General features: G+C 40.2%; 1 protein-coding gene across 2 annotated transcripts in view; it reads left to right on the forward strand.

Annotated features, from left to right (window-relative positions):
• ZNF652 (zinc finger protein 652) overlaps nucleotides 1–24,165 on the forward strand; it is a 48,869-nt gene extending 24,704 nt beyond the window's left edge. The window contains exons 1-6 of one of the 2 annotated variants that reach the window (XM_037491653.2): nucleotides 5,773–5,825; nucleotides 7,368–8,523; nucleotides 10,882–11,029; nucleotides 11,387–11,502; nucleotides 11,769–11,913; nucleotides 15,054–24,165. In XM_037491653.2, the coding sequence (XP_037347550.1) occupies nucleotides 7,624–8,523; nucleotides 10,882–11,029; nucleotides 11,387–11,502; nucleotides 11,769–11,913; nucleotides 15,054–15,565 (1,821 nt within the window). In that variant the 5' untranslated portion in view covers nucleotides 5,773–5,825; nucleotides 7,368–7,623 and the 3' untranslated portion in view covers nucleotides 15,566–24,165. Of the gene's footprint in view, nucleotides 1–5,772; nucleotides 5,826–7,367; nucleotides 8,524–10,881; nucleotides 11,030–11,386; nucleotides 11,503–11,768; nucleotides 11,914–15,053 lie in introns of those variants that run through there. The other variant, XM_037491652.2, reaches the window with a different exon arrangement.
• Nucleotides 24,166–24,495: the final 330 nt, after the last annotated feature.

Raw genomic sequence — 24,495 nt, forward strand, 5'->3', positions numbered from 1 at the left:
GTGGAAAATGATCTCTAACAGATGAACTTATATTTTTAATACTATAGAGAGATGAATTTAAACAGCTTCAAATATCAGTGAGAACTATTTCTTATTTGTTTCTTTTACTTTCAGGTTCTTAGAGCTCAGATCTGTAGAGTCGAGAGAAAAACTAAGTTGTAATAAGTAAACTAAACTGAGCATTCACATTAAGAGTTGGTAATGGGGGCCTCCCAGGTGGCACAGCGGCTGAGCGCTGTGTTGCGAAGCTGCCCGCAGCCTCTGCAGCGCCGGTTCGATCCCGGGCTGCTCCCCGGCCACAGGAGGAGGGTCCCACATGGCGCGCAGACCTCTCCTGCCGCCCGCTGCTCCCCTCAGCAGTGTACTTCAGTCCTTCTGCCTACCCTGCTCCCCGCTCTGGCTCTGGTGAATTCTCTCACCCGCCCACGCTTCTGACTGTACCCAGTGCATGTATAAACAAAACAAACAAACAAACAAGTAAATAAATAAATAAAACATGCCTCTATTCAAAAAAAAAAAAAAAAAAAGAGTTGGTAATGGAACATGGAAAGTTCTGATTTCCTGAATCTGTATTTGGTTTTATAAAGAAAGGTTACTGTCATGTCCCCTTAGGAGATTTCATGTTTTATGGTTTCTAGAAAGAGAACAAAGGAAAATTATCACCAAAACTTAGACATGGAAAAAGGTGCCAAACCAAAATCAAATGAAGACAGTACAATGTGGACAAAAAGTCCTGTGGGTTTCAGAGTGCGCAGTCAGACTGCATGGGCTTTCCTGATTTTAATAATGGTGAGATGGCACTTACATGTTCATTTGAGAATGCATGCGTCTGCTCCTCGTTTAAAGCAGAATAAAGTACCGTAGCTTTAATTTTTTAAAAGAATCTTATTTTCTAATTTATTAAGTAGAGTGTTTCCCTGTAAATTTGACCCTTTGTCTTTCTGATTTTTCACTTAGTAATTCTGCTGTCTCCTCCATCTACCTTAAGACACTTGATAAATCTAGGTGTTTTAAAACAATGAGGGTTTCTTTTATGCTGACCATCATAGGCCAGCAAGGGAGCTCTGCTCATATTGCTCAATTGTCCAGGCTGATGGAACCTTACTACTGGTCACCATGCAAAAAGGGAAAAGTGATCCAGAGGGTCTCTCATTAGCAGTTAAATATGGGCACTCACAAGTGTCTCTCATCACTTACTTTCACAACACGGTGGCCATTACTAGTTTCATAGTCCCATGTAACTTTATACCAAGAAGGGTAGCACTACCTGTGCAGAGATGAAAATACCTGATAATACAGCACCATCCTTTTTGTCATTGGGCATTTGATCTGCTGTGTCACCACAGACAAAATGCACTTACTTCCTCCTTATGGCAGAGAACCCTAGGTCCTATCCAGTCATGGCATCAAGCTCAAAGTCCATCTAAGTGATACAAAGGGTATGACAGTTGGTTTCATACTGGTGAGGAGTCATAGTAGTCTCTACAGTAATAGTGCATAGTAATCTCTAATTCAGGTCCAAATTCGTTCTTCTTGATCCAGAGGCTATGAAAGAAATTGACAGAGGATCTGCTACCCTGCGCATAATAGACAGTCATGACTAGCAAGAGGTTAATAAACAAACACTTCTACCTGACAGGATAGCAGCAATAGACTACTAAATTCTAAAATCTCTCTGAGCATTCATTGAAAGTAACCCCTCCAGGTGTGGGAAATGTTCTTGAATATACCTTGATTTGGCTTCTTAGATGTGGCTTACTTGTCTTTTTTCTGTTGTTTGTTTTTTTGCTCCCTATCTTCATCCTCTTGGACTTTCTTCTTCTTCTTTTCCCTGTTATATATTTTGTACATCCAAAATAGGCAGGGAGGTATATGTTCCCTTTAAGGGGATGAAATAGCTTTCCTACCCTCCTTTCTGCCATAGGTGCTTAGGAGCCCAAACACCATTTTAAATCTTAAATATATTTAGTCATGGTCTCTTTTAGTCCAGGTTGGTGGTTCTTTTGACAGTATAACCCTCAAAAGCTTAGTTAACTTTTTATTTATTTGCCTCTTCATACTATGTGCCCTAGCCACATCCATAGTTCTTTTCAAACTAGTATTTCTTAGGTTTGCCTTACTGGTCCCATGTTTCTTAATTTTGAGTACAGTTGGTTCTGCAATGCTCTATGTCCTTTCCTGAAAACCTCACATTCTGAAAAATTGTGTACTAAAATTAACAGTGTTTATGGGAAAAATAGGATTGAGACACACCACTCAAAAAAACATGGAACAACATAACCAGTGCACTAACAGAATCACACTAATTGTGATCAAAACATAGCATATTAAATCTCTACTGGTATATGCACCCAGCATGTGAATATACAGAATTAATACCCTTGATGGTAGTTTGCTTACAGTAGAGACCAGTTTCATTACAATAAAGAATTTAACCTATGGTATAGTGCAGTCTTTAGCAATCAAAAATTTTCTTACTTAAATGCAGGAGGGTAATATGTACTCTTACCTTCACTGTATAAGATGGCCAGAAAGTGCCCTTCCAAACATTATACTACTCATGATTTACTGGCCAGAAGAGATCCAGCATAGTGGTTCATGAATGTACTAAACCAGCCACTTCTTGCATTTAAAGAAGGTACAGCAATAGAATGTTTAGCTTTTTTAAAAAATTAAGGTCTTCTTGTCAGTATTACTAAGGATTTCTTTTTAATTGCGAAAAAGCTCGCTCCTGATCAAATGTGAACTTGCAGGGGGAAATCTTGTGTACATCTACATGACTTCTGTGTTATTCTGATAGTTTCCTTATTTACTAATAGCATTTGAATGAATTCACATTAGAGAAAAGTGCTTTGTAGCAAAACAGACTAAGAGACTGCTTTAGTGAGAGAACCTCATCTTTAGTCTCTATTAAAAATCTATTTTATTGACTGCCATCTTCATCAATTAGAAGGCTTTATCAGTGGTTGTAAAGGCCAAATCTTTGCTTGATTCTTGCCTCAACATTGAATTCTAATCAGTGATTGGAATGCAAACCTTCTCAGTTTTATATTAAGCACTTGCCTCTTCTAACCCTGCAAATCCCTGACTTTCTGGGCTCTTATATCTGATTATAAATAGATCAGTTCTCTTCTGAATGCATCCTTTTCATGTAATAATTTGTTAAATATAGCCAAAGTAACCAACACATTCTCTTAATAGTTCACATTCCCACTTGAGCTATAAATTCTTGTAGTGTATTATCTAGCTTCTGAGATAATTAGGTGATAGTTTTACCAATAATTTCACCACTTCATAACTCAGTTTGCCTTCCTTTTAGCCTTCAATAGCTTTTGCTTCCTTCCACCCAGTTCTTAAGCCTTTGTCAAATATTTTAGGATTTTTGATGAGATACACCCCTCTTCAGGGTTTTACTTATATCAATTAGGATAGGCCAGATTGTGCTGCAGTAGTAAGCAACATGTATCTCAGCAACTTTAAAAAACATAGTCTATGTAAAATTAAATAATAAAAAAATTTTAAATCCACTGAACTATGCATATTCTGTAGGTCAGTTTAGTCACCCAGGCACCCAGGTTGATGGTGACAGCTGTCATCACAGGGAAGATTTGCTGGTCCCTATGGTAGAGGAAAAAGAAGTCTGCAGGGTCTTGTGTTGGTCAGAAAATGCCCTTCCAAACATCACTTCTACTCATGAGTTACTGGCCAGAAGTAGTTACAAGGTCCCAGCTCATTTCAGGGAGGGCTAGAAAGTGCAATCCTACCACATGCAAGGACCAGAAAGATTTGGGAAGAACACATTAATAATGCTTACAATGAGGATTTCTTTTCTTTTTCTTTGTCTTTCTGCTATTTTAATTTTTAGCTTTTGCTGGTTCACTGAATTTTACTCTCTCTCTCTTCCCTTCCTTATTTTGAGATAAATTTATTTACCTTATTTCCATGGGTCAGAATTTTGACATATACAAATTAAAGCTACTAAAATTTTCTTACTTAAAATACAAGTTTTGAAACTTTGATCCAAAAAGACATGTGGTTACAGGAGTAACTGAGTTTAAATTATTTTGAAATGTCATTTATCATAGGACAAATACAAAGACCTTGAGCTTTGAAGTCAGGCAGCAGGTCTGGGGTCAAACATTGCCTGTAATTTAATAAGTACATGCTCTTTTTTTTTTTTTTTTTTTAATAGAGGCATGCTTTATTTATTTGTTTGCTGGTTTGTTTTGTTTATACATGCACTGGGTACAGTCAGAAGCGTGGGAGGGTGAGAGAATTCACCAGAGCCAGAGCGGGGAGCAGAGCAGGCAGAAGGACCGAAGTACACTGCTGAGGGGAGCAGCGGGCGGCAGGAGAGGTCTGCGCGCCATGTGGGACCCTCCTCAGGTGGCCGGGGAGCAGCCGGGGATCGAACCGGCGCCGCAGAGGCCGCGGGCAGCTTCACAACCCAGCGCTCAACCGCTGCGCCACCGGGGAGGCCCTAAGTACATGCTCTTAAACCAATTACTTAGCTTCTTAGAGGCATAACTTCATCGTGTGTAATAAAATATATATATATTTATTTAGGTGCCAGGGAAAACATGGTTGTCGTTTATCCACCACTCCTTTCTGAAATTCCACTAAAATGAAAATAAAATAATTTTTTAAGGGCCTCCCCAGTGGCGCAGCGGTTGAGCGCTGGGTTGCGAAGCTGCCCGCAGCCTCTTAAGCGCAGGTTCGATCCCCGGCTGCTCCCCGGCCACCGGAAGAGGGTCCCACATGGCGCGCAGACCTCTCCTGCCGCCCGCTGCTCCCCTCAGCAGTGTACTTCGGTCCTTCTGCCTGCTCTGCTCCCCGCTCTGGTGAATTCTCTCACCCTCCTGCGCTTCTGACTGTACCCAGTGCATGTACAAACAAACAAACAAACAAACAAATAAATAAATATACATGCCTCTTTTAAAAAAAAAAAAAATAATAATTTTTTAAAAGGACAAAGAAAAGAGAAGGCAATAGCAGAGGATGATAGAAATAGCTGTGACTACAGATTGTAGTCATAACACAAGCAGTAAATACTGTAAACAAAAAGTTATGCTAGGAACATACCGAGAGGATGAATGGAGAATTGGGACAAAGAGGTAAGACAGCTAGTGAGAGAAAGTGGAAATGTCTCAAAACTGAAAAAGTCAAGGAATAGAAAGATCATATACTTTAGAAATATAAAAGTGGGGGCCTCCCTGGTGGCACAAGGGGTTTTGACTCAACCTGTGAAGCTATCCGAAGCCTTTGCAGCACAAGTTCAATCCCCCACCAGCCAGAGAGCAACCCACATGGCGCAGCAGACCTCTCCTGCCTCGCCTGCTGCTCCCCTCAGCAGTGTACTTCGGTCAATCTGCCCGTTCTGTTTCCCACTCTGTCTCTGGTGAATCCTCTCACCCCCCGCACCTCTGGCCAGTATCCCAGCTCTTGTATGCATAAAATAAATAAATCTTAAAAAAATATATATAAATGAATATGTAGGGGACAGCTAAAACAGTTAAACATTTTGTCTACTGTATGGGATAGGTTAGGCAGAAGATTGCTGCTTTTTGTTATAAACCTTGCAGTGTATTTGACTTACAAAGCTATACTTTTTTTTTTCCAGTGATGAGTTTGATAAAATTTAAAATAGGTATAAAATCTACCCCAATGTTTTGTGGTAGATATTAATTAGGAACAATAAATAGCAAGCACCTTTACAGTCACAGGTATTCAATACTAATTTCCTTCCTTTTGTTAACCAGACAGGTTGTGTGCTTGCAGTTTTATATGACTCAGAGGTTAGGTGGTTGGCTAAACAGCAATGTGAGGTATGTCACAAAGCAAATTATGTGCTCTTCTAATCTTTTTTTTTTTTTTTTAATGGATGGTTCTATTTTTCTTGGAAACTTATCATCTGGTGGTTACTTTTTCTTAGAATTCTTATTTTAGACTTCTGTAAAATTGGCACATGAAAAATCCCCCGATTTTTGAGTGGCTCTATCAGTAGTTAGCTATGCATAGAACAAATTTAGTAATACTTAGCAACTTTGAAATTCCTGTAATAAGCCTGAAAGCAGTAATACCTATACTGATGTCTATGCCTAGTTTATAAATTTTTTTGAAATTTTTTTAATAGAGGCATTTTTTTTATTTGTTTGTTTGTTTGTTTGTTTTGTTTATACATGCTCTGGGTACAGTCAGAAGCGCGGGAGGGTGAGCGAATCCACCAGAGCCAGAGCGGGGAGCAGAGCAGGCAGAAGGACCGAAGTACACTGCTGAGGGGAGCAGCGGGCGGCAGGAGAGGTCTGCGCGCCATGTGGGACCCTCCTCCGGTGGCCGGGGAGCAGCCGGGGATCGAACTGGCACCGCAGAGGCCGGGGGCAGCTTCGCAACCCAGTGCTCAACCGCTGCGCCACCGGGGAGGCCCTAGTTTATAAATTTTTAAACAGAGATATTGTCTCTCTCTTCTATGGTTATATCAACTCACTGCTTTATTTTCCTGGTCCAGGTGCCTACCTCACTACCACCTTAGTTCTGTGAGCTGTCGCTATGGTGGATGGTAGACTGATACTGAAAAGCAAGCCCGACAGTATAAACTTTCTTATGTTTCAGTATAATGCAAGCTGTATAACTAGGCTGTCAACTCCTTGTGGACAGAAACCGTGTATCCTGCCATTTCCGTGTGTCCCATAGTATCAGGGATGATGAATCTGTGTCACTTCATCATCAAATATATACCAAACACCTGCTCAGTGCTAGGCACAGTTCTGAGTCTTGTCTCGGTGAACTAGACTCTTACTTGTCTTAGAATTTACATTCTAGGGCCTCCCCGGTGGCGCAACGGTTGAGCACTGGGCTGCGAAGCTGCGCACGGCCTCTGCAGCGCCAGTTCGATCCCCGGCTTCTCCCCGGCCACCGGAGGCGGGTCCCACATGGCGCGCAGACCTCTCCTGCCGCCCACTGCTCCCCTCAGCAGTGTACTTAGGTCCTTCTGCCTGCTCTGCTCCCCGCTCTGGCTCTGGTGAATTCTCTCATCCTCCCGCGCTTCTGACTGTACCCAGTGCTTGTATAAATAAATAGATAGATAGATAGATAGATAGATAGATAGATAGATAGATAGATAGATAGATAGATAGATAGATAGATAAATAAATGTTTAAAAAAAAAAGAATTTACATTCTAACAAAATGTTTGTTGAATTAATGTTAACTCAGTAAAATAATGGTCCCACTGACCCATTAAACAGGATAAAGAGCTATATATAAAAAGAATTTAGTCATTTAAGCTGTTTGTTGTGTAATGTAGATGCACAATATAAGAAGGAAATATTGGTATCTGACCTTTTTTTTCCTCTTTGCTTTTCTTTATAGATAAGATGCTCCAAGCCACTTGCAGCTCTCTTCAGAAGAAAAATCACTAGTGCTCTGCTCTTGCCATAATACCAAACCTTCTTGACTTCTGCTTTGGTGCTGCAACACTGGAAGAATTGCACACAGGTTCCAGGAATACCCTTTTTCATTTGAGTGATTCTTTGTGGATGGAAAAAGATTTGAGTCTGAGTAGTTGTCCTGTTTCAAAGCTATTTCTCTGTAGTGTGAACTGCTTAATAAATTGGGCCACTTACCAATGAGTCACACAGCCAGTTCATGTCAGGAGCTGGTTGAAAACTGTGCTGTGCATGTAGCGGGGATGGCACAAGAAGACAACCGTCGTGGTCAAGTGCCATCTCCCTTTTATCATGGTGCCAACCAAGAACTTGACCTGTCCACCAAAGTGTACAAAAGGGAGTCAGGCAGTCCTTATTCTGTGTTAGTGGACTCCAAGATGAGCAAACCGCATCTCCATGAAACAGAGGAACAGCCATATTTCAGGGAGACAAGAGCAGTGTCTGATGTTCATGCTGTTAAAGAAGACCGGGAGAATTCTGATGACACAGAAGAGGAGGAGGAGGAAGTCTCTTACAAAAGGGAGCAGATCATAGTGGAGGTAAACCTTAATAATCAAACATTAAATGTCTCTAAAGGGGAAAAGGGTGTCTCTTCTCAGTCCAAAGAGACTCCTGTTCTTAAGACGAGCAGTGAGGAGGAAGAGGAAGAGAGCGAGGAGGAGGCCACGGATGACAGCAACGACTATGGAGAGAATGAAAGGCAGAAGAAAAAGGAGAAGATAGCGGAGAAAGTCAGCGTCACACAAAGGAGAACCAGACGAGCTGCCTCTGTGGCTGCAGCTGCCACTTCCCCCTCTCCCAGGACGACCAGAGGCCGTAGGAAGAGTGTAGAGCCACCTAAGCGTAAGAAGCGGGCCACGAAGGAGCCCAAAGCGCCAGTCCAGAAAGCTAAGTGTGAAGAGAAAGAGACTCTGACCTGTGAGAAGTGCCCCAGGGTGTTTAATACTCGCTGGTACCTGGAGAAGCACATGAACGTTACTCATAGGCGCATGCAGATTTGTGATAAGTGTGGCAAGAAGTTTGTCCTGGAAAGTGAGCTGTCCCTTCACCAGCAAACAGACTGTGAAAAAAATATTCAGGTAGGTTTTAATCACCGAGAGGGCAAACTATCCAGGATAGAACCTGGCTATTCAGACTCAACCTGGTATCTGCCCAAGAGAATAAATACAGTAGAGGCTGAAGGGACAGATTTCACCAATTTATCTTTTTTAAAGTTCCTGCTTTGGTCTTTTCAAACCCAGGCTTAACATGTTATTTCAAAAGTATTAATTTTAACTGCTGCTGGACTAGTGGGAGCCCAGGTACCTTGGAAGGGGGATCTATTATTAGTGATTGACCAGGAGGTAAAGTCAGCACTGACTTGGCTCTGAGATTCACTGTTAGAGGACACGTGATATTATTCATTCTGGCATCTTCTCTCTTAATGTGGGACATTTTGAGTAAAAGTCAGGAGTAGAGAGAGGTCCCTTTCTAGCTTTAAAATGATGCCAGATTCTAGTGCAGCGATGGGGACAAAAGCCATAATGACTCAGACCGGTGGAAATGGAAGATCTCCAAGAGTGAGTTTGCTTTTACCAGTGGAGAGATGACAACACTAAATTTGTCAAGAGGCTGAGCCCGTGGGAATATGCAAACGTTAACAGAGGCTGAGCTGGTTGGAAATGTTGCCCACCTGACAGTAGAGTTACGCTGTGCTACTGTACAGTATCGTTAAGGTAACGAAACATGGTATTCAAACCAGGCTGGTGTCGAGAGGATTGTGTTGTGATAGGTTAAGTGGTGTACTAATTATAATTGTTTTGTTGAGTGGATTGTATTGTATTGTCCTATATTGGTTCACACTTGTAAAGGCATATTAATAAATATTCATAACAAGTAAGTCAATGTCTCCATGAGATAATGTAAAATAGAACTCTTTTATACCATATTTAAACTGAACTTCCTTTAAAAGCTGAATTTGTTTTGGTTGGTTTGTTGGAGTGCTCCTTATTTTTCACTTTTCCTCTTGCTTTTAATCAACAACTGAAATCTTTGCTTTAAAGAATTTCTTAAAAATGTCACACTTGCAAAAAATGCACTACTTTTTGATTTATTAGTTGTAACTTGACCTCTGACATGCTGAGTAACTCAAAAGCTGCTCGTGGAGCCCATGCCATCCACTTGCTTGGTTATGGATTGGTTGCAACAGCCCAGGCAGAAGGAAGCGTGGTGTGGTGCTGCACCCTAGGGGTCAGACTTAGGTTCTGTCATACTTCATTGAAAAAATGGATCTGGATCTGAATCTTTATACATTTTTTAAACTTGCTTTGTTAAGTTACAGGAAAGGAGGCATTTAATAATTCTTTCTGATTTTCCTTACTATTCCCTACCATGGTATGTTTAAACTTGTGTTTAGATTTTGTGGATTCTGCTAAATGAACTCTCTTTACATTCCTGATGTTCTTGGTTCTTAACATATAGATCCTCACAATACTGATGACCTAGTAACAAGTGCAAATTAAAACCCTGCCCTACACAATGACTTAATCGGAATGGTTTGTCCTTGTCTCAAACAATGTCCAACCAGAGACTTACCTTTTTTATTTTCCTCAAAGTGTTATTTCCCAAAGTGACAATAATGTTCAGAGATATTTATTTACAGTGGATACCAAATTGTTCCCTTCAGTATCCCAGAATTTGATGGTTATCTAGAACTTTCTAGTATTATTTTGCTTTAACCAGAAATATTTTATTTGATACACTTTTTGCCTGATATCCTGGGCCACTAATGATTTATAATACAAGGAGAACTAGGCCATGTTGTATGTGCTTCCTACAGATGCATATAAGAGAGTTCCGGAACTGGGCAACAAGGAGAAAGGAAAGTAATACTAACAATTTAGTGATTCTATTAAACTCTGCCAGAGGGAAATGTTTGATACAGTAATCTGTATTTGGAAAATAAAATAAAATCTCAATAATTTGTTGATGAAGACTCCAAATGCGTTCTCTAAGGTATAAAGCATTTTTTATACTTCCACAGATCTATACCCATTAATATATGTTTTGTTGAGTGTGTGTGCTTTAGTAAACACCTATTAACTGTGTAATGACCTGTGTATTGGTAATCTACATATTTTTTTAAAACTTGAGGTTCTATTTATAGGTACAGTACTAGATAAAAGCAGTCAATTATTGGGTATTAGTAGAACTTTCCATTTCTTCTTATCTTTTTGCTATTGATTTCATGCTCCCAAATTATTTCTAAAAGATTCATCTTGGAAAGTAAAACATACACGTGTTGGTGTTGGAATCTGAGCTGCATGGAGGAATAGTAGTTGATTGGATTTTGGTTTTGTGCCATGAGTGTAAAGCACACCCATCTCATCTGCCAATGGGCAGGTATGGCATTCTGCAAGCCCCTACAAATAAAGATTATTTTTATTTATCCTGCTCAGTGTGTTTCCTGTAATAAATCATTCAAGAAACTCTGGTCCCTTCATGAACACATCAAGATCGTTCATGGATATGCAGAAAAGAAATTTTCCTGTGAAATCTGTGAGAAGAAATTCTATACCATGGCTCATGTGCGGAAACACATGGTTGGTAAGTTTTTTCTGCTGCTTTTGACATCTGTAATTTTCCCTTATTCTTTATGTGTTTTATGCTCTGGATTGGTGGGGATATAAGGGACTGCCTCACTTTAATCAGGTTTGACTTGTTGAAACTAAATGCAACACATGCCTTCAGTAAGCATCACCAAATTGCATGGTATCGTCTTCCACACCCAGGTTTCTTTTCAACATTGGTATTTATTTTTCTCTTCAGAAAGTTGCTATTAAAACCTTACAAATTGAAGTATTGAAAATTACGATAGCATAATTACCATACAGTAAGGCATCTAACTTTATAGTTTTGAACTTTTTGGCTCTTATTTTGAATATCAGTGTATTCATGTTGCAGCACACACGAAAGACATGCCATTTACATGTGAAACCTGTGGAAAATCATTCAAACGCAGTATGTCTCTCAAGGTGCACTCCTTGCAGCATTCTGGAGAGAAGCCCTTCAGATGCGAGGTAAGGAATGTGTGACCTCCCCCCCACCCCAGGCCCAACCTAGGGACTTGTTTTCGTGTGGGGGGACACAGTAAAAGGTGTGCTGCGCCATTGGGTGCAGACTGCATTTCCACAGACCCTGCGGACACCTCACTGCTAGGTGGAGAAGTGTGGTTTATAACACAGGTTTTGAGTATGAAAAGTAAGTCTAATCTCAGACGGTGTAGGGTGGGGTCAAGTAAAGCTACTGCCTTGGCATTCAAAACTCTCCACTGTGTCCAATGCAGAACTGTGACGAGAGGTTTCAGTACAAGTACCAGCTACGGTCCCACATGAGCATCCACATTGGGCACAAACAGTTCATGTGCCAGTGGTGTGGCAAGGACTTCAACATGAAGCAGTACTTCGACGAACACATGAAAACACACACTGGTAAGGATTTGGGGGAAAGGTCAGATGTGTTTTAAGTACTTGTTTGTTGATGACCTGTGTTTATTTAAAAATAATCCAAAAATTTGCATTCTGAATGAAAATTCTACTTTAAGTAAAACTGATATACAAAAAACAGATTTATAATACTGAAAAATTAGACTTTTAGAATTATTTATTTCAAAAAGGATTATTTGTTAGTGCCTTTAAACTTTGGGTTCCTTCAAGACAATGCCTGCCTTACATGTGTTTGTTTTTCTAAGGAAAGTGTTCTGTACCTTTAAAAAATGGAGAATACTGACCTCCGTAATTTGAACATTCTCTCAATATTTTTAAATTTTTATTGAATTTGATTTACCAAAATTCATTACTTTTGAGGTACATGTCCGCTAAATGAAGCCAGTTTTTTAGCCACTTTGTGGCTTTGGAGGCATGTGCTCCACAGCACAGATTTGTAAGCATTTGATTTTCCCCTCTATAAACACTGTCATTGTATCTCAGTCCTCATTTGCCCTCCTGGGATCAGCTGTCTTTGCACAAATTGGGTAGTATGAAGCAATTTTTAGGTTTCTAAATAAAAGTCAATCATAGGATTCTAGGTTCTATTAGGCTACAGAGTAGCAGAACCAGAAAGAATCACGAGAGATTATCTTGCTTAGCGTGCTGTTCTTTTTTTTTAACTAATGGTGAGGAAATCCTGCTTATGACTGGAAACTCTCTAATTCCCATTTCTGTGGTGAAGTCCAGAGGAAAATGCCTGTCTGGTGTACTTCTTCCCAACTCAGAGCAGAACACCTTCAGATGTTAAGGACTAGGTTAGATGAGGAGTTTAAATAAATGACACATCAAAAGGTAATTATAACCTTGAAACCCAAATGGATACATCAAAATAGCAGGTTACATCAAGTATAACAAATTTGGTCTTCCCTGGTGGCACAAGGGTTAAAGTTTCAGCACTATCAAACTATCGCCAGTCACAGTGAAGTGAGTTCAATCCCCAGCCAGGAAGCTGACCCACATGGCACAGCTGACCTCGCCTGTCTGGTCCACTGCTCCCCTCAGCAGTTTATTTCAGTAGATCTACCTTTCAGTTCTAGTATGCATAAATAAAAAAATATATATCTTTTAAAAAAAAGAAATATGAAAATTGAAAACAAAATAAGAATGATCATTTGTCACTGAGAGATTACTACTGTTAACATTTTGGCATGCACCCATTTAAAAAAAAATTCTTCAGTTTCTTAATAATGTATGGATATATAGTGTATACAGGTGTTTTTGTGTACATGTATTTAGAAAAATAACTAAAACAAATTCCTTATACTCTATTATAACCTGCTTTTTATTTTACTATATGTCATTCATAGTCCCTCTGAGTTTTCTGCCGTTACAGGTAATAATTGACCAGCAATTTTGTGATGGACATACCTATGATTATTTACTTAGGATAAAGTCCTAGAAATGGGATTATTAGGACAAAGGGACATACTCATTTTTAAGACTTGATGTTTGTTTTTTTAATAGTTTTTTTTTTTTTTAAAGATTTATTTATGCGTACCAGAGCTGGGGCACAGGCCAGAGATGCCGGGGGTGAAAGGATTCACCAGAGGCAGAGTGGGGAACAGAACAGGTAGACTAACTGAAATACACTGCTGAGGGGAGCCGCGGGCAAGACAGGAGAGATCTGCTGTGCCATGTGGGTTGCTCCCTGGTGGCCCGGGGATGGAACTCATGCTGCAGAGGTTTCAGATTGCTTCATAGTGCGGTGCTTAAGCCCTTGTGCCACCAGGGAGGCCCTAAGACTTGATGTTTTGCAGAGTAGCCTTCCACACACTTATAAACTATGTATGAAAATACTCATTTCCTCCACCCTTTCCAATATTAAATAAAATCTTTGCTGATTTGATAGGCAAAATGGTTGCTTATTGTATATATTTGCAGTTAATTGCTAAGAATAGTGAACAATTTTTCATATGCTTATTTGGTAATTCTTTTCTGAATTACATGTGCCTTTCTGTGTTCATCTTTCCATTACAGTGTTTCTTCTTCTTCACAGTTTATAATAGTTCTTTATATATTAAGCATACTGGGCCTTATTTTAGCAAGGATATTAAAATACTTTCCCCTGGGTAGTCATCTGACTTTTAATATTATTTGTAATATTCAATTTGGGAAAGCAACTAGATGGTGAAGTTGGACAAACCAGGATCTGCCACTCACTAGCAGTGTGCCCTTCTGTGAATTATGCAACCTCTATAGTCCTCTGGTTCCTTGGTATTAAATGACATTAGTGTCTGAGAAGATTCAAGGGTTAGCTTTAAAGAACAAAAAGGTACCTCTCTGAAAGCTGGATGAAACCACATTTGGATGTTTTAGTACGGGATTAAGGCCATTACAAGAACCCACATTGATTGGTAGATCTTATCTACCAATAAGGGGCAGATCTTATCTAGGAAAGCTGACCAACCTTCAGCAGCATTTCCTAGGATGGTATGAATTTGGGGTGAGTTCTACACAGAATAATGGCTGATTTTCCTTGTACCAGGCATAGTGCTAAGTCTCTAGGGACACAGAATGGATTAAAACCTGGTTTTTGCCTTCAAGGGGCATTGTAGGGTGAGTCGGGCCAGGGTTTTTCAAGTCCAATACTAAAAAGCAAGCTACATGTTAAGGCTTACAGGCAAGCAAATATGAAGAGACATACTTGCTCCTCAGGACATTTTTAGCAAAATCTTTGGTTGAATGTCAGAAATCTCTTACAGGTAAACTTGCCTACACTTAGAGGCAGAGATGGCCTGTGCTGTGGGTTCCCTTGAGCGTTGGGAAATCCATTCAGCACTTCTTCAGCAAGCTTGTGGAAGATGCCACCGCCTTCTCTCTCTCTCTCTTTCTCTCTCTCTCTCTCTCTCTCTCTTTCTCTCTCTTTTCAGCCAAGCCCAGATAGCCAGTTGTATGTGAGTTTTTACTTGTATCTGCTCTTATTTGCTAAGTCCCAATTTTGGGAGACTCTTCTATGACTCTTAGAATACAGTGTGCCATCAAAGAGAGGAGTGATCATCTCCTTTTTCAACATGAGGATGTACATGAGCATATAATTACCGTCAAGTATGTTAATCATTTTTTTGTGTTTATGTTCATCTCAGGAGAGAAACCCTTTATCTGTGAAATCTGTGGCAAAAGCTTCACCAGCCGCCCCAACATGAAGAGGCACCGCAGAACTCACACAGGGGAGAAGCCCTATCCATGTGATGTGTGTGGCCAGCGGTTCCGCTTCTCCAACATGCTTAAGGCCCACAAGGAGAAGTGCTTTCGGGTGACCAGTCCTGTGAATGTGCCGCCTGCTGTGCAGATCCCACTTACAACTTCCCCTGCCACCCCAGTTCCTTCTATGGTGAACACACCCACAACCCCAACCCCTCCAATCAACATGAATCCTGTAAGCACGCTTCCTCCTCGGCCCATCCCCCACCCCTTCTCACACCTTCACATCCACCCACACCCACACCACCCACACCACCTTCCTATCCCTCCAGTCCCTCACCTGCCTCCACCTCCCGCTCTCTTTAAGAGCGAGCCTTTAAATCACAGAGGCCAGGGTGAGGACAACTTTCTGCGGCACCTGGCAGAGAAGAACAGTTCAGCACAGCATCATTAACATCCACCTCCTTAAGTGTGTTCTCCACGAGTTACGTTCCCATAGATGAGTTTGCAGAGAGGGAGTTGGTGAGCATTTCTGTAGCTGTCAGACTCTCCTCAGTCTCCACCAAGAGCTTTGTCATTGTCTTGGTGAATCAACAGATCCAAGGGAATGAACAAGAAGACCATCTTGACTCACAGAGGGAACTGTCATCTAAACCAGGGGAACCACCGAATTAAAGCCCAATTTGCTTGCATTTTCTGGTGACTTTTATAAATTTCAAATACTCAGACTTGTGGAGTTTTATAATTTCATATCAGCTGATGAGGTATGCTTGCTTTTATATCCTGGACTTCTCCTCAAAGAGGGGATAGGCCTGGTTTCCTTTGTACTAATCGGGAAGGCTGTGAGATTAATCCAGAGCATTAATTGTATCACTGTGTATCATAATGAATTCTTTTCAGCTTTTGGTGCTGGCTGCAGAGTCGAGCTAGCCATGTTTCACAGTATATCAAGCATTATAGAAAAAGATGAAATTTTTCTTCTTTGTGTAGCTCTCCTAACAACGCACTCTTTATTTTACTACAGAAATTATTTTAGAGTTTTTGTATAGACTTCTTTAGTAGTCTGTTTCTAAAATGAAATGTATTTCAATAAGCGGTGTAATTTTTTCAGTGTAGCTGGACCTATGTTGTAAAATAGAAAAATTTTTTATAATCATCAAAATGTGATTCTTAAAGATGCATATAACTTCTATAGTTCAAAGTTATTCTTACATCCGTACAACTCGAAGGTGCTTCAGAGACTAGATGAATCTGAGAGGGTCTCTAGACAGGTTACTGCAGGAATGGGGTTTTGCTTTCAGAACTTGGTATAAGTTCTTGGTAGTTTTATAATCTCTACTAACACTCAGATGTCTGTCTGGCCCACTGATGTGCTCTTGCCCTCCACGTTGCCCTCGGTTTAGTTTGTGCATTCAGCAGAGTAATTTGCAGAGGGCTGGGCCTTTTCCAGGGTGTCACCTAAAGCTTGCAGGTTTTAAAAATCAGTGAAGTTGTTCATGGTCAAGAGGAGGAAGTAATGAGGACTATTTCATCTCAGGCAGGTGTATTTCTCACTTGCATAGAACTGTGCTCATGTCCAACCTTTTATGGGATAACAAATTGAAGTCTCATAATACACTGCTCATTTTCATGTTCTTTTCTGTTTCTGGAATTGCTGTTAAAAAGATAAAGTAGTTCACTGAAATCACAAACGTGGTGCTGACGGTGGCTGAGAATACAGATTGATTATGATTTTTTAAGTGTCTATTGTATCCCTGGATATAGCCTCAACCTTGAGCTATTTTAACACAGTTTAAATTTAGTGGAGGAAAGGAATTTCTAAGTTTTGCTGCCCTGTCCTCTGCAAATTCTTATGTGATAACAGTGTTTGTAAGTAGAGCCGCACCTGTGATGCTTTGTAGGTAGGTTACTTTTTCAAGTTTGGGGAACTTCAAAAGAGCATGGTCAATCAGGAACTTATAGGAAAGACTCAACAGAAGGGCTAATATATAATCACTCTAACCAACAACACATTGGTTATCTTTAACAGATCAAATTTATCCAGATTGAATATATCTAAAATTTTTGTATTTTTTCATCTCGGAGAACTGGTTCCAAAGTTAGCCAGTGTGCTCTTGCTCTCTCTTTTTTCTCGCCTTCTCTTCACTTTTCTTTCCTCAGTCTCTTAAGTCATTGCCTGAATCAGAATGCAGGTGTTTATTTTTATTCTTGATATTAAATGTGCAGATACGCTTCAAGCACTTTCTGACTAATAGGCTCTGTGGCAGGAAAAAGTGGAACTCATTCAGTTGAGGTTAAATCTCTCAAAGTATCACATTCTCTGTTACTTTTTCGGTTTAATATTTCCAGATTTTTCCCCCCTTCTAATTATTGCCTTTGTCTTGAGCATAGGAAAATTTTGAAGTGAGACAGAAAGGTATCTCAATATACATACTTTCTTCCTGTTTTTGGATATAAAAAATGTTATTTTAAGTGTTTGTATACATTCTTTGGACATCCAGATAACCAAACCAGTAAGGAAAATCCATTCCTTGTTTATGACTTAATTTTAGTGGCTGCTGCCCTTTGCCTTCCATGATAAGTGTGTCTGCTCCTTTATATAGACAGCATTACCTCATGTTCAGGCCTGTAATGTTAAAATTATTTCTTTAAGATGTAAATTGAAGTTTAGTTAATTGGTTATACCTTACTTTGTTCTAAATAATCATACAGTATTGGGCAGCAATTCTGAATTCTAGACCTGTGGCCCATGAATCAACCATTTATGAGGTGTGCTTTGATCATACACTGGGAAGTGCAGGTCGCCTTCTTTGATTTTTATTCAAGTGACTATATCCATAAGAAGATATCTGCTACATAGGAAAACCAGTATTAGGCAAATCACCACCATCCCCCTTAACAGAAGCAAAAAAGGATTTTTTAAAAATCAGTATTGTATTATACAATACAATCCTTCATAACAATGTGAAAACTTCCCATCTTTTTCCTGGATAAGTATATGTTCCTTGACTTGGGTCTTGTGGTCTTCAGGGAAACTGCTCAGAACTTAATGACTCCTCATCAGTGTCCTATTATGTGTAAATAATTAAATGCAGTAAGAATATTTGCGATATTACTGCTTCTGAATATAAGAACTGCAGCATTAAGCCTTAAACATGTATGTACATCAGGTTTAACACGGTTAAGACTCAAACTCAGGGTTGAAAACTTAGTTGGGGTCCTTTACTAAAACAAAAGTGGCATTATGTAGTACATTCCCTCCCACATACAGTTCAGAACCCTGTGAATTCTTCACCACTTATTACCTACTTGCTATCTGTAGATGAGAAAAAGAACTGCAGAGGAGTTTTGAGTTCCCAGCCCTTATCTTTTAAAGACAGCAAAGGCCACATTTCAACATTTTATAGATAATCAGTTGAGGCTGTTTCTTTCTTAATTTTACTTCCTTCAAAGGTTTGTGTCCTTGCTAAGGTTAAGATTTACTTGAGAAAATTCCCCAGAACTTTTTTGAGTTGACATAGCTCTTTTTTTCTTTTTTTCATTATTTCTAGTCTTTTCTCATAGATTTATCATTCACATGTAAACTCTTCCTTAGCCTCATTGTGAAAGACTGCTTGTTACTTTCTCAAATTGCGTCAGGTAGGCTCATACTGAATTAGGTTTTTTAGTTTGAATGAAGAAAATAAGATTAGCCGTTGAAAGATGTGTGGCTTCATTTCCATTTGTATTTGTGATTTGATTATTTTTAGTAAGCAGGGAGTCTCCACATAAAACTACATAGCTGTTGAAAGAAACCTTAGCAAATCACTTGCGGATGTGTTGCAGTCTACCATTAACGTTAACTGTTCTAAATGAATGACTGGGCATAGACATTACCGTAGTTAGACTGTCATTTTAAATACTGCATTTACTGGATGTACCTTTTCATTGTGGTTAGGATACTCCCTATAATTTGATTGTACCTAGTGTACTAACTGAAGGCAAGATGCTCTGAAGAGATGCTTATAAATTTTGAATTTTCTACTTCTTGAAATTTTTTTCAGTTTTTATTTGTTGAATGGATATATAGGTTTAGTTTAATTTTGCTTTCACTGGAAGTTTTAAATTTTGAGAAAATCAAGCAGAAATAGCAATTGATTGCAGATATATATATATATATATATATATGTACCTCATCTTGCAGAAGGGTCAGTGGGGTGGCTTTGTAAAAAAAAGAGAGAGAGAGAAGAGAAGAAGAAAACTAAACTTAGGGAAAAAAACCCTTCTATTTGAGCTACTGTTTAGAAAACGAGAACTCTTACTACATTGCTGATCCAAGTGATGGACACTTGTTGCTCTTCTGTCTAGCCTAGAGGGGAAGTAATGAACAAGGGGATGAGTTACATTTTAAGAATTTTATCAGCTACCATTACAGAAATAGGCTCACTTGGAATTCTTCAGACTATAAAACTGAACAATAACTGGGCTTTAATTTTCCTTTTGCCTAAGTCAACATAGGAAATTTCTCAAATGATCATTTTTTTCAGGAATGAAAGGTCATTGGCCATTAGAGATAGTGGCCTTATTATGCAATAACAACACCTGAGCTGACCTGCTGTCACCTGTAGCATTTAATAATAGAGTGTGATGACCTTCCAGCCCTGGACACTACCTCGATAAAGCAAACCAGAGATCCTCTCTACACTTTCTATGGAAGCCATAAAAGTTGCCATCAATATATCCACTTTCATAGTTCTATACTTTTATACTCTCTAGACTTTTTATAGACTTTATGATGAGATCTTTTTGTCTTAGAGGATAGGTTTTGCAAGATTCAAAGGAAAATCACACTCTTTGGTTATCCCAACTTTGAAGCTTTAGCTTCAGTAAATTTGTTTAAAGAATCAGATAATGTACCTTTTTCAGTCTTCATTTAAGTCAAAACTATTTTGCAGAGTTGCGTATCTGGAAAACAAACTTCTTTTTCTTACTCCCTAAGTAGAAGCTATATTGTTGTAAGAAACTACTTATAAAGTGGATTTCTACCTTTTTAACTCTGTGTATTACTCAATAATATATGTATTGTCACAAGGTTCCTGGAGTTGTTTTTACTTCCTTATGACAGATAAGTGATACACACCTCTCTCTAATCCTCATCTCACTGCAGCTTCAGTCTCTTTCACTCTCTTCTTGAGTGCCTTCAAAAAGCCAGCATCCTGGAACATTCTTTTCCTGGCCTAAATCCTACCTCTGATTGTTTCATTCTCCATGAATATTGGAATTAACCCTTTGGCTCTACAAACTAAAACCTTGGATGAGAATTCCTAACGTACTTCTGTTTTGTTCTCCCATGTCATTTTTAGATTACATTTTCAACTTTTATTTATATCTTATTTCTTCACATATTATAGCTATAATGATGAAAGCGTTTATCTTTATCTTATTTTTCATGTTCTTTTTCTTTCCCCCAAAATTAAATGTTCCTTTAAAATTAAAGGTCATCGAGTCTTTTGAACACCTTTGTCCTCTATAGTCTTCCTGACTGCCTCCCCTTTCTGATGAAGGGATCCCGAATGCTGCTGTGGCCGTGCCCTCTCTCTTCCAGAAACATTTTGCAAGGCTGTACCCCTGATTTTATTTTAGTCAAATTAATTTAAAATTGCCCTCTGAGTTTATCAGAAGTCCTTTGTTGATTTTTGATCTGCCTCTCTCATCCTCCTGTACCTCGAAAACTCCTAGTTAACTCCTTTTCTACCTGTTCTCATCTAATTTAAAAAATATGATTGCTACATAATATATGAAGGATGTAATAAGGGGGTTGCAGTGTGTTCTTGTGCTAGGAGTTCCTTCTCCTTCAAACTAGCAGTTGGCTCATCTCTCACAGCCAAACTGGAGACATGTCTTGTGCAGGTCTCTTGTTCCCTTCCGGTTCTCCTCCAAACCTGCAAACAGAAGTCTTTAAAATGAGGAAATTGGATTGCCTTTTTTTTTAAGTGAACAAAAGCTATTGAGTATTTTGGCCTTAGTCAAAATCTTTTCTTTCTAACTGAAAATGCCTCTTTCCTTAAAATTAATAATACTAATACTCAGGTTTTCAAGACTAACTAATAACCACATGAAGTGGGAGTCTAAGAAGGCAGCTGTTAATAAATTCTTAGTCCTTTTCGTCTGGTGATTGTATGTTATTGGTGGGACAGTTCAAAATGGTGAGAATTGATTATGTTTGATAATGAATAAATCCCAGATATTTGAAGCCTTGATTGGCAATTTGGAGTGGGAAGAAGACCAGTTTACCAAATGCAAAAGGCAGATTTCTCCAGAAATCAGGAACAAGAGTTTGTTGTTTTAAATGCTCTTCTTTTTAATTGGTCGTGGTACTCCCCATTATTGACTTAGAAGTTTACCCAAAGTAACCACTTTGAAATGTGTGGCTTTTTCTTCAGTCCCAGGCAGTGTGACAGTGGAGAGCCACAGTGGGTTCACACCTGAAGGGGCCACATCCCTGAGACAGAGTTGTCTTACTTTATGTCTTCTGTGACAGGAAATGCTTGGCTGGAATCAAGGGGAGCCCTGCTCCCAAGAAGCATCCCCTCTGCTTCCTAGTCCCAGGTTCCTTTCACACTACTTGAGCTTCTCTGGTGAGATCAGGGATGTTACAAATGACTTGAACGTGATTTGAGGACATCAGGAAATAGGGATAGGACAAAAAGGGGAAGAAGCTGAAATTTGCTTAACTTCAGAAGAAAAGATGATACTTGCTTTGGTGGTTTTGATCAACCAAAGAGCCTGTCTCTACTGGATGTGCCAAAGAATCAAGTTGTTTCTGACTATACAGCTCCTCAGAACAAACACAGCTTCCTCCCGACTTGCCTCTTAACAGGTGAAAGATTAGGAAGGAGCCACCCACTTTTCCCCAGACAGTGCTCAAGGCAGTGTCTGATTGCTTTGAAAGTTGGGAGGAAATACTTTATTCTTCTAGAATCTCTAACTCTGCTAGAAGTATCTTTTCTATGCTTGATTATTCAACTCATTAGGTTTTGTAAAGAGTAAGAAACTGTGTGACACAGTTTTGGTGTTTATTTCTAAAGTTGTGTCCGCAAGCATATATATGCAGCCCCTGAAAATTGGATGAATTCTTCTCAATCTTCCATCAGCTTGAATAGGCATTGTGTTCATTCTTGACATGAATTCTGTGCCATCGGCAGTACTGGCTTTGTCCACAAGGGAGCAACAAAGTACTTTAGCTTCTAACCTACTAAAGAAGAGATTCCCCCTTTTAAGTCTTTTAAAGAATATCCTCTCTTGGCTCTGTGCTTATTTACAGAACTTAGTTTTTAAGACATTTTTCCTTATTATTCAGTACAGTAGTTACTCAGCCTTCGTGATGCAAGCACAGTGATTTGTGGGTCAGGCATCTGTATTAATCAGCCTTTAAGTCATGGTGCCTGAAATTGAAAGCCAGGACCCTCTGCAGGGAGATTTATTGTGTGTTAAATACAGAGCAGGAAGGTGACCCACCTCATTTCTTTCCTTCCCATCCACTGCCTGAGCAGAACCAGCACATCTCTGTGAAGGACGAGAGCCGCAGGGGAAGTGGGAGTGGGGAAGTGCTTCATGCCGTCTCTGACAGACAGATGGATGTCTGTCACAGCAGGGAGCAGGTTGGACACCCCTGCCCATGTGCAGCCCCTGCAGCCACCACTCCTCCAGGTTAGAATGGACTTTGGGTTCCCTCTCTGTCAGTTACTTGTTGAGGGCTCGAACCCTCGTCAGCTCTCTCACTATGCCTGTTGTTTGTGCTCACTGCTGCGCCCTCTTCACAATAAGCAGGTCAGTAACCGATTAGGGGAAACTCCGGACCTTCACCTTTCACTCTGTAGAGCCCAGAGGGATTCACACCTGGAAAGGCCATCTTAGCTGATGTCTGCCTGGCTTCTCTCCCCATCCAGGTCTGACCTGAGCAGTGCAGGTGTCTGCTTGTAACTCCAACACTTGACAAGAAGTGAAACTGAAGCTGTGATCGGTTTAGGTAGCAAGTGGCCAGGTGTGACTTGTTTGTTTTTATTTTTGTTTTCCCCCAATAGTACTGAAATCACTTGCACTTTTCCTCATTTCCTAAAGAAAAGAAAATCCAATTTGCTTGCCAGGAATTGTTTAGCGTTAGGTTTACAAAGCTCGTTATTGAATGTTGAACATTTGTCCAAAGGAGTTTGACAAAACAGAAGCTGCTTGGTCCCTGTTCTGCCTGCTAGGTCATAAGGATTCAGGCCACGTTGCTGGGGTACTTGCGCCAAGTCCAGAGGGGGGCAGTGTTCCCCCTTCCTCTGGGAAGCCGCATTGGAAGGTGGAATTAGCATCATGTGGGACAGGTACCTCTCCTGCTGCACAGAAGTTTAAAGGAGTCTAATCAGTAGGGGAGGTAACAGGGAGGTAGGACAGGGTCTCTTCCATGGGAGAGGCACGGGGGGAGAGAGGAGAGCGGCTGGGCCCCGGGGACTGGCAGCGAGGCGAACCTGAGCTTCCCTCCTGAATCTCCAAAGTAGCCACGCTCCCCTGAGTCACCTTTTATCTCACATCCTGTCAGATCCCCCAACGTACTGATCTTTCCCTTGTTAACTATACCATTATTATTTTTTTAGCAATTGAAATGCACTTTTTTATTTCAACTCAATCATGATTTTAAGTATAAAAATTTATAGACTGTTAAAACTACTTTTTGTGTATTTTTAACCACTCGATGTAGCATTGTCTATTTTATTCTCATGAGACTCTGGTACAAGATGTGCCGCTTCATGGTGTTTCTGAGACGCTGGACCTTGGATGTGTACGGTAACCCACTTAATGCTGATAATGTTCAAAGTAAACAAACAACAAAAGTAGCCATATCCGCTGTGTGTCTTTCTTCACTTCATGTCTCCCTTGTTCTCCGCTGACAACATTTTGGCACCTCCTTTACTCACTGGGCTGCCTTTTTTCTGTGAAATGGACACTTCTGATCTGCTGTTGTCAGCTGTCCTTGGCCCAGGTAAGGAGCTGCCCAGCGCACGGCCCTGCTGGCCACTTTATGAAGGACAACGTGTTTTCAAGACCATCAGCTAGGTTAGAGTAACTGGTCCTCTTCACTGCCTGGGTCGAAAAATGGGCTGTGTTTTGAACCTGCTTGAGGAAATATTAGCCCAGAGGGGAACAGTTCACAAAATACAGTCCGTGAAAGCAGAGACTGTAAAATAAGGCAGTTGGGATGAGGTTCCTTCTCCCCTGCCCCCGTTCATTCATCTGCCACTTGTTTCTTCCCAGATGTTACCAAGTGCCTGATAGTGCTGGGCACTGACCTGTCCACTGGGGTCCGGCGGTGACCAAGTCAGAGTCCCCACTTGCGCGTCAGTCCCAGTGGCGGAGACAGGA

This window comes from Talpa occidentalis, unplaced genomic scaffold, assembly GCF_014898055.3.
Source record: "Talpa occidentalis isolate TD23 unplaced genomic scaffold, MPIMG_talOcc4v2.1 talOcc4.7, whole genome shotgun sequence".
In the NCBI taxonomy this organism is placed as follows: domain Eukaryota; kingdom Metazoa; phylum Chordata; class Mammalia; order Eulipotyphla; family Talpidae; genus Talpa; species Talpa occidentalis.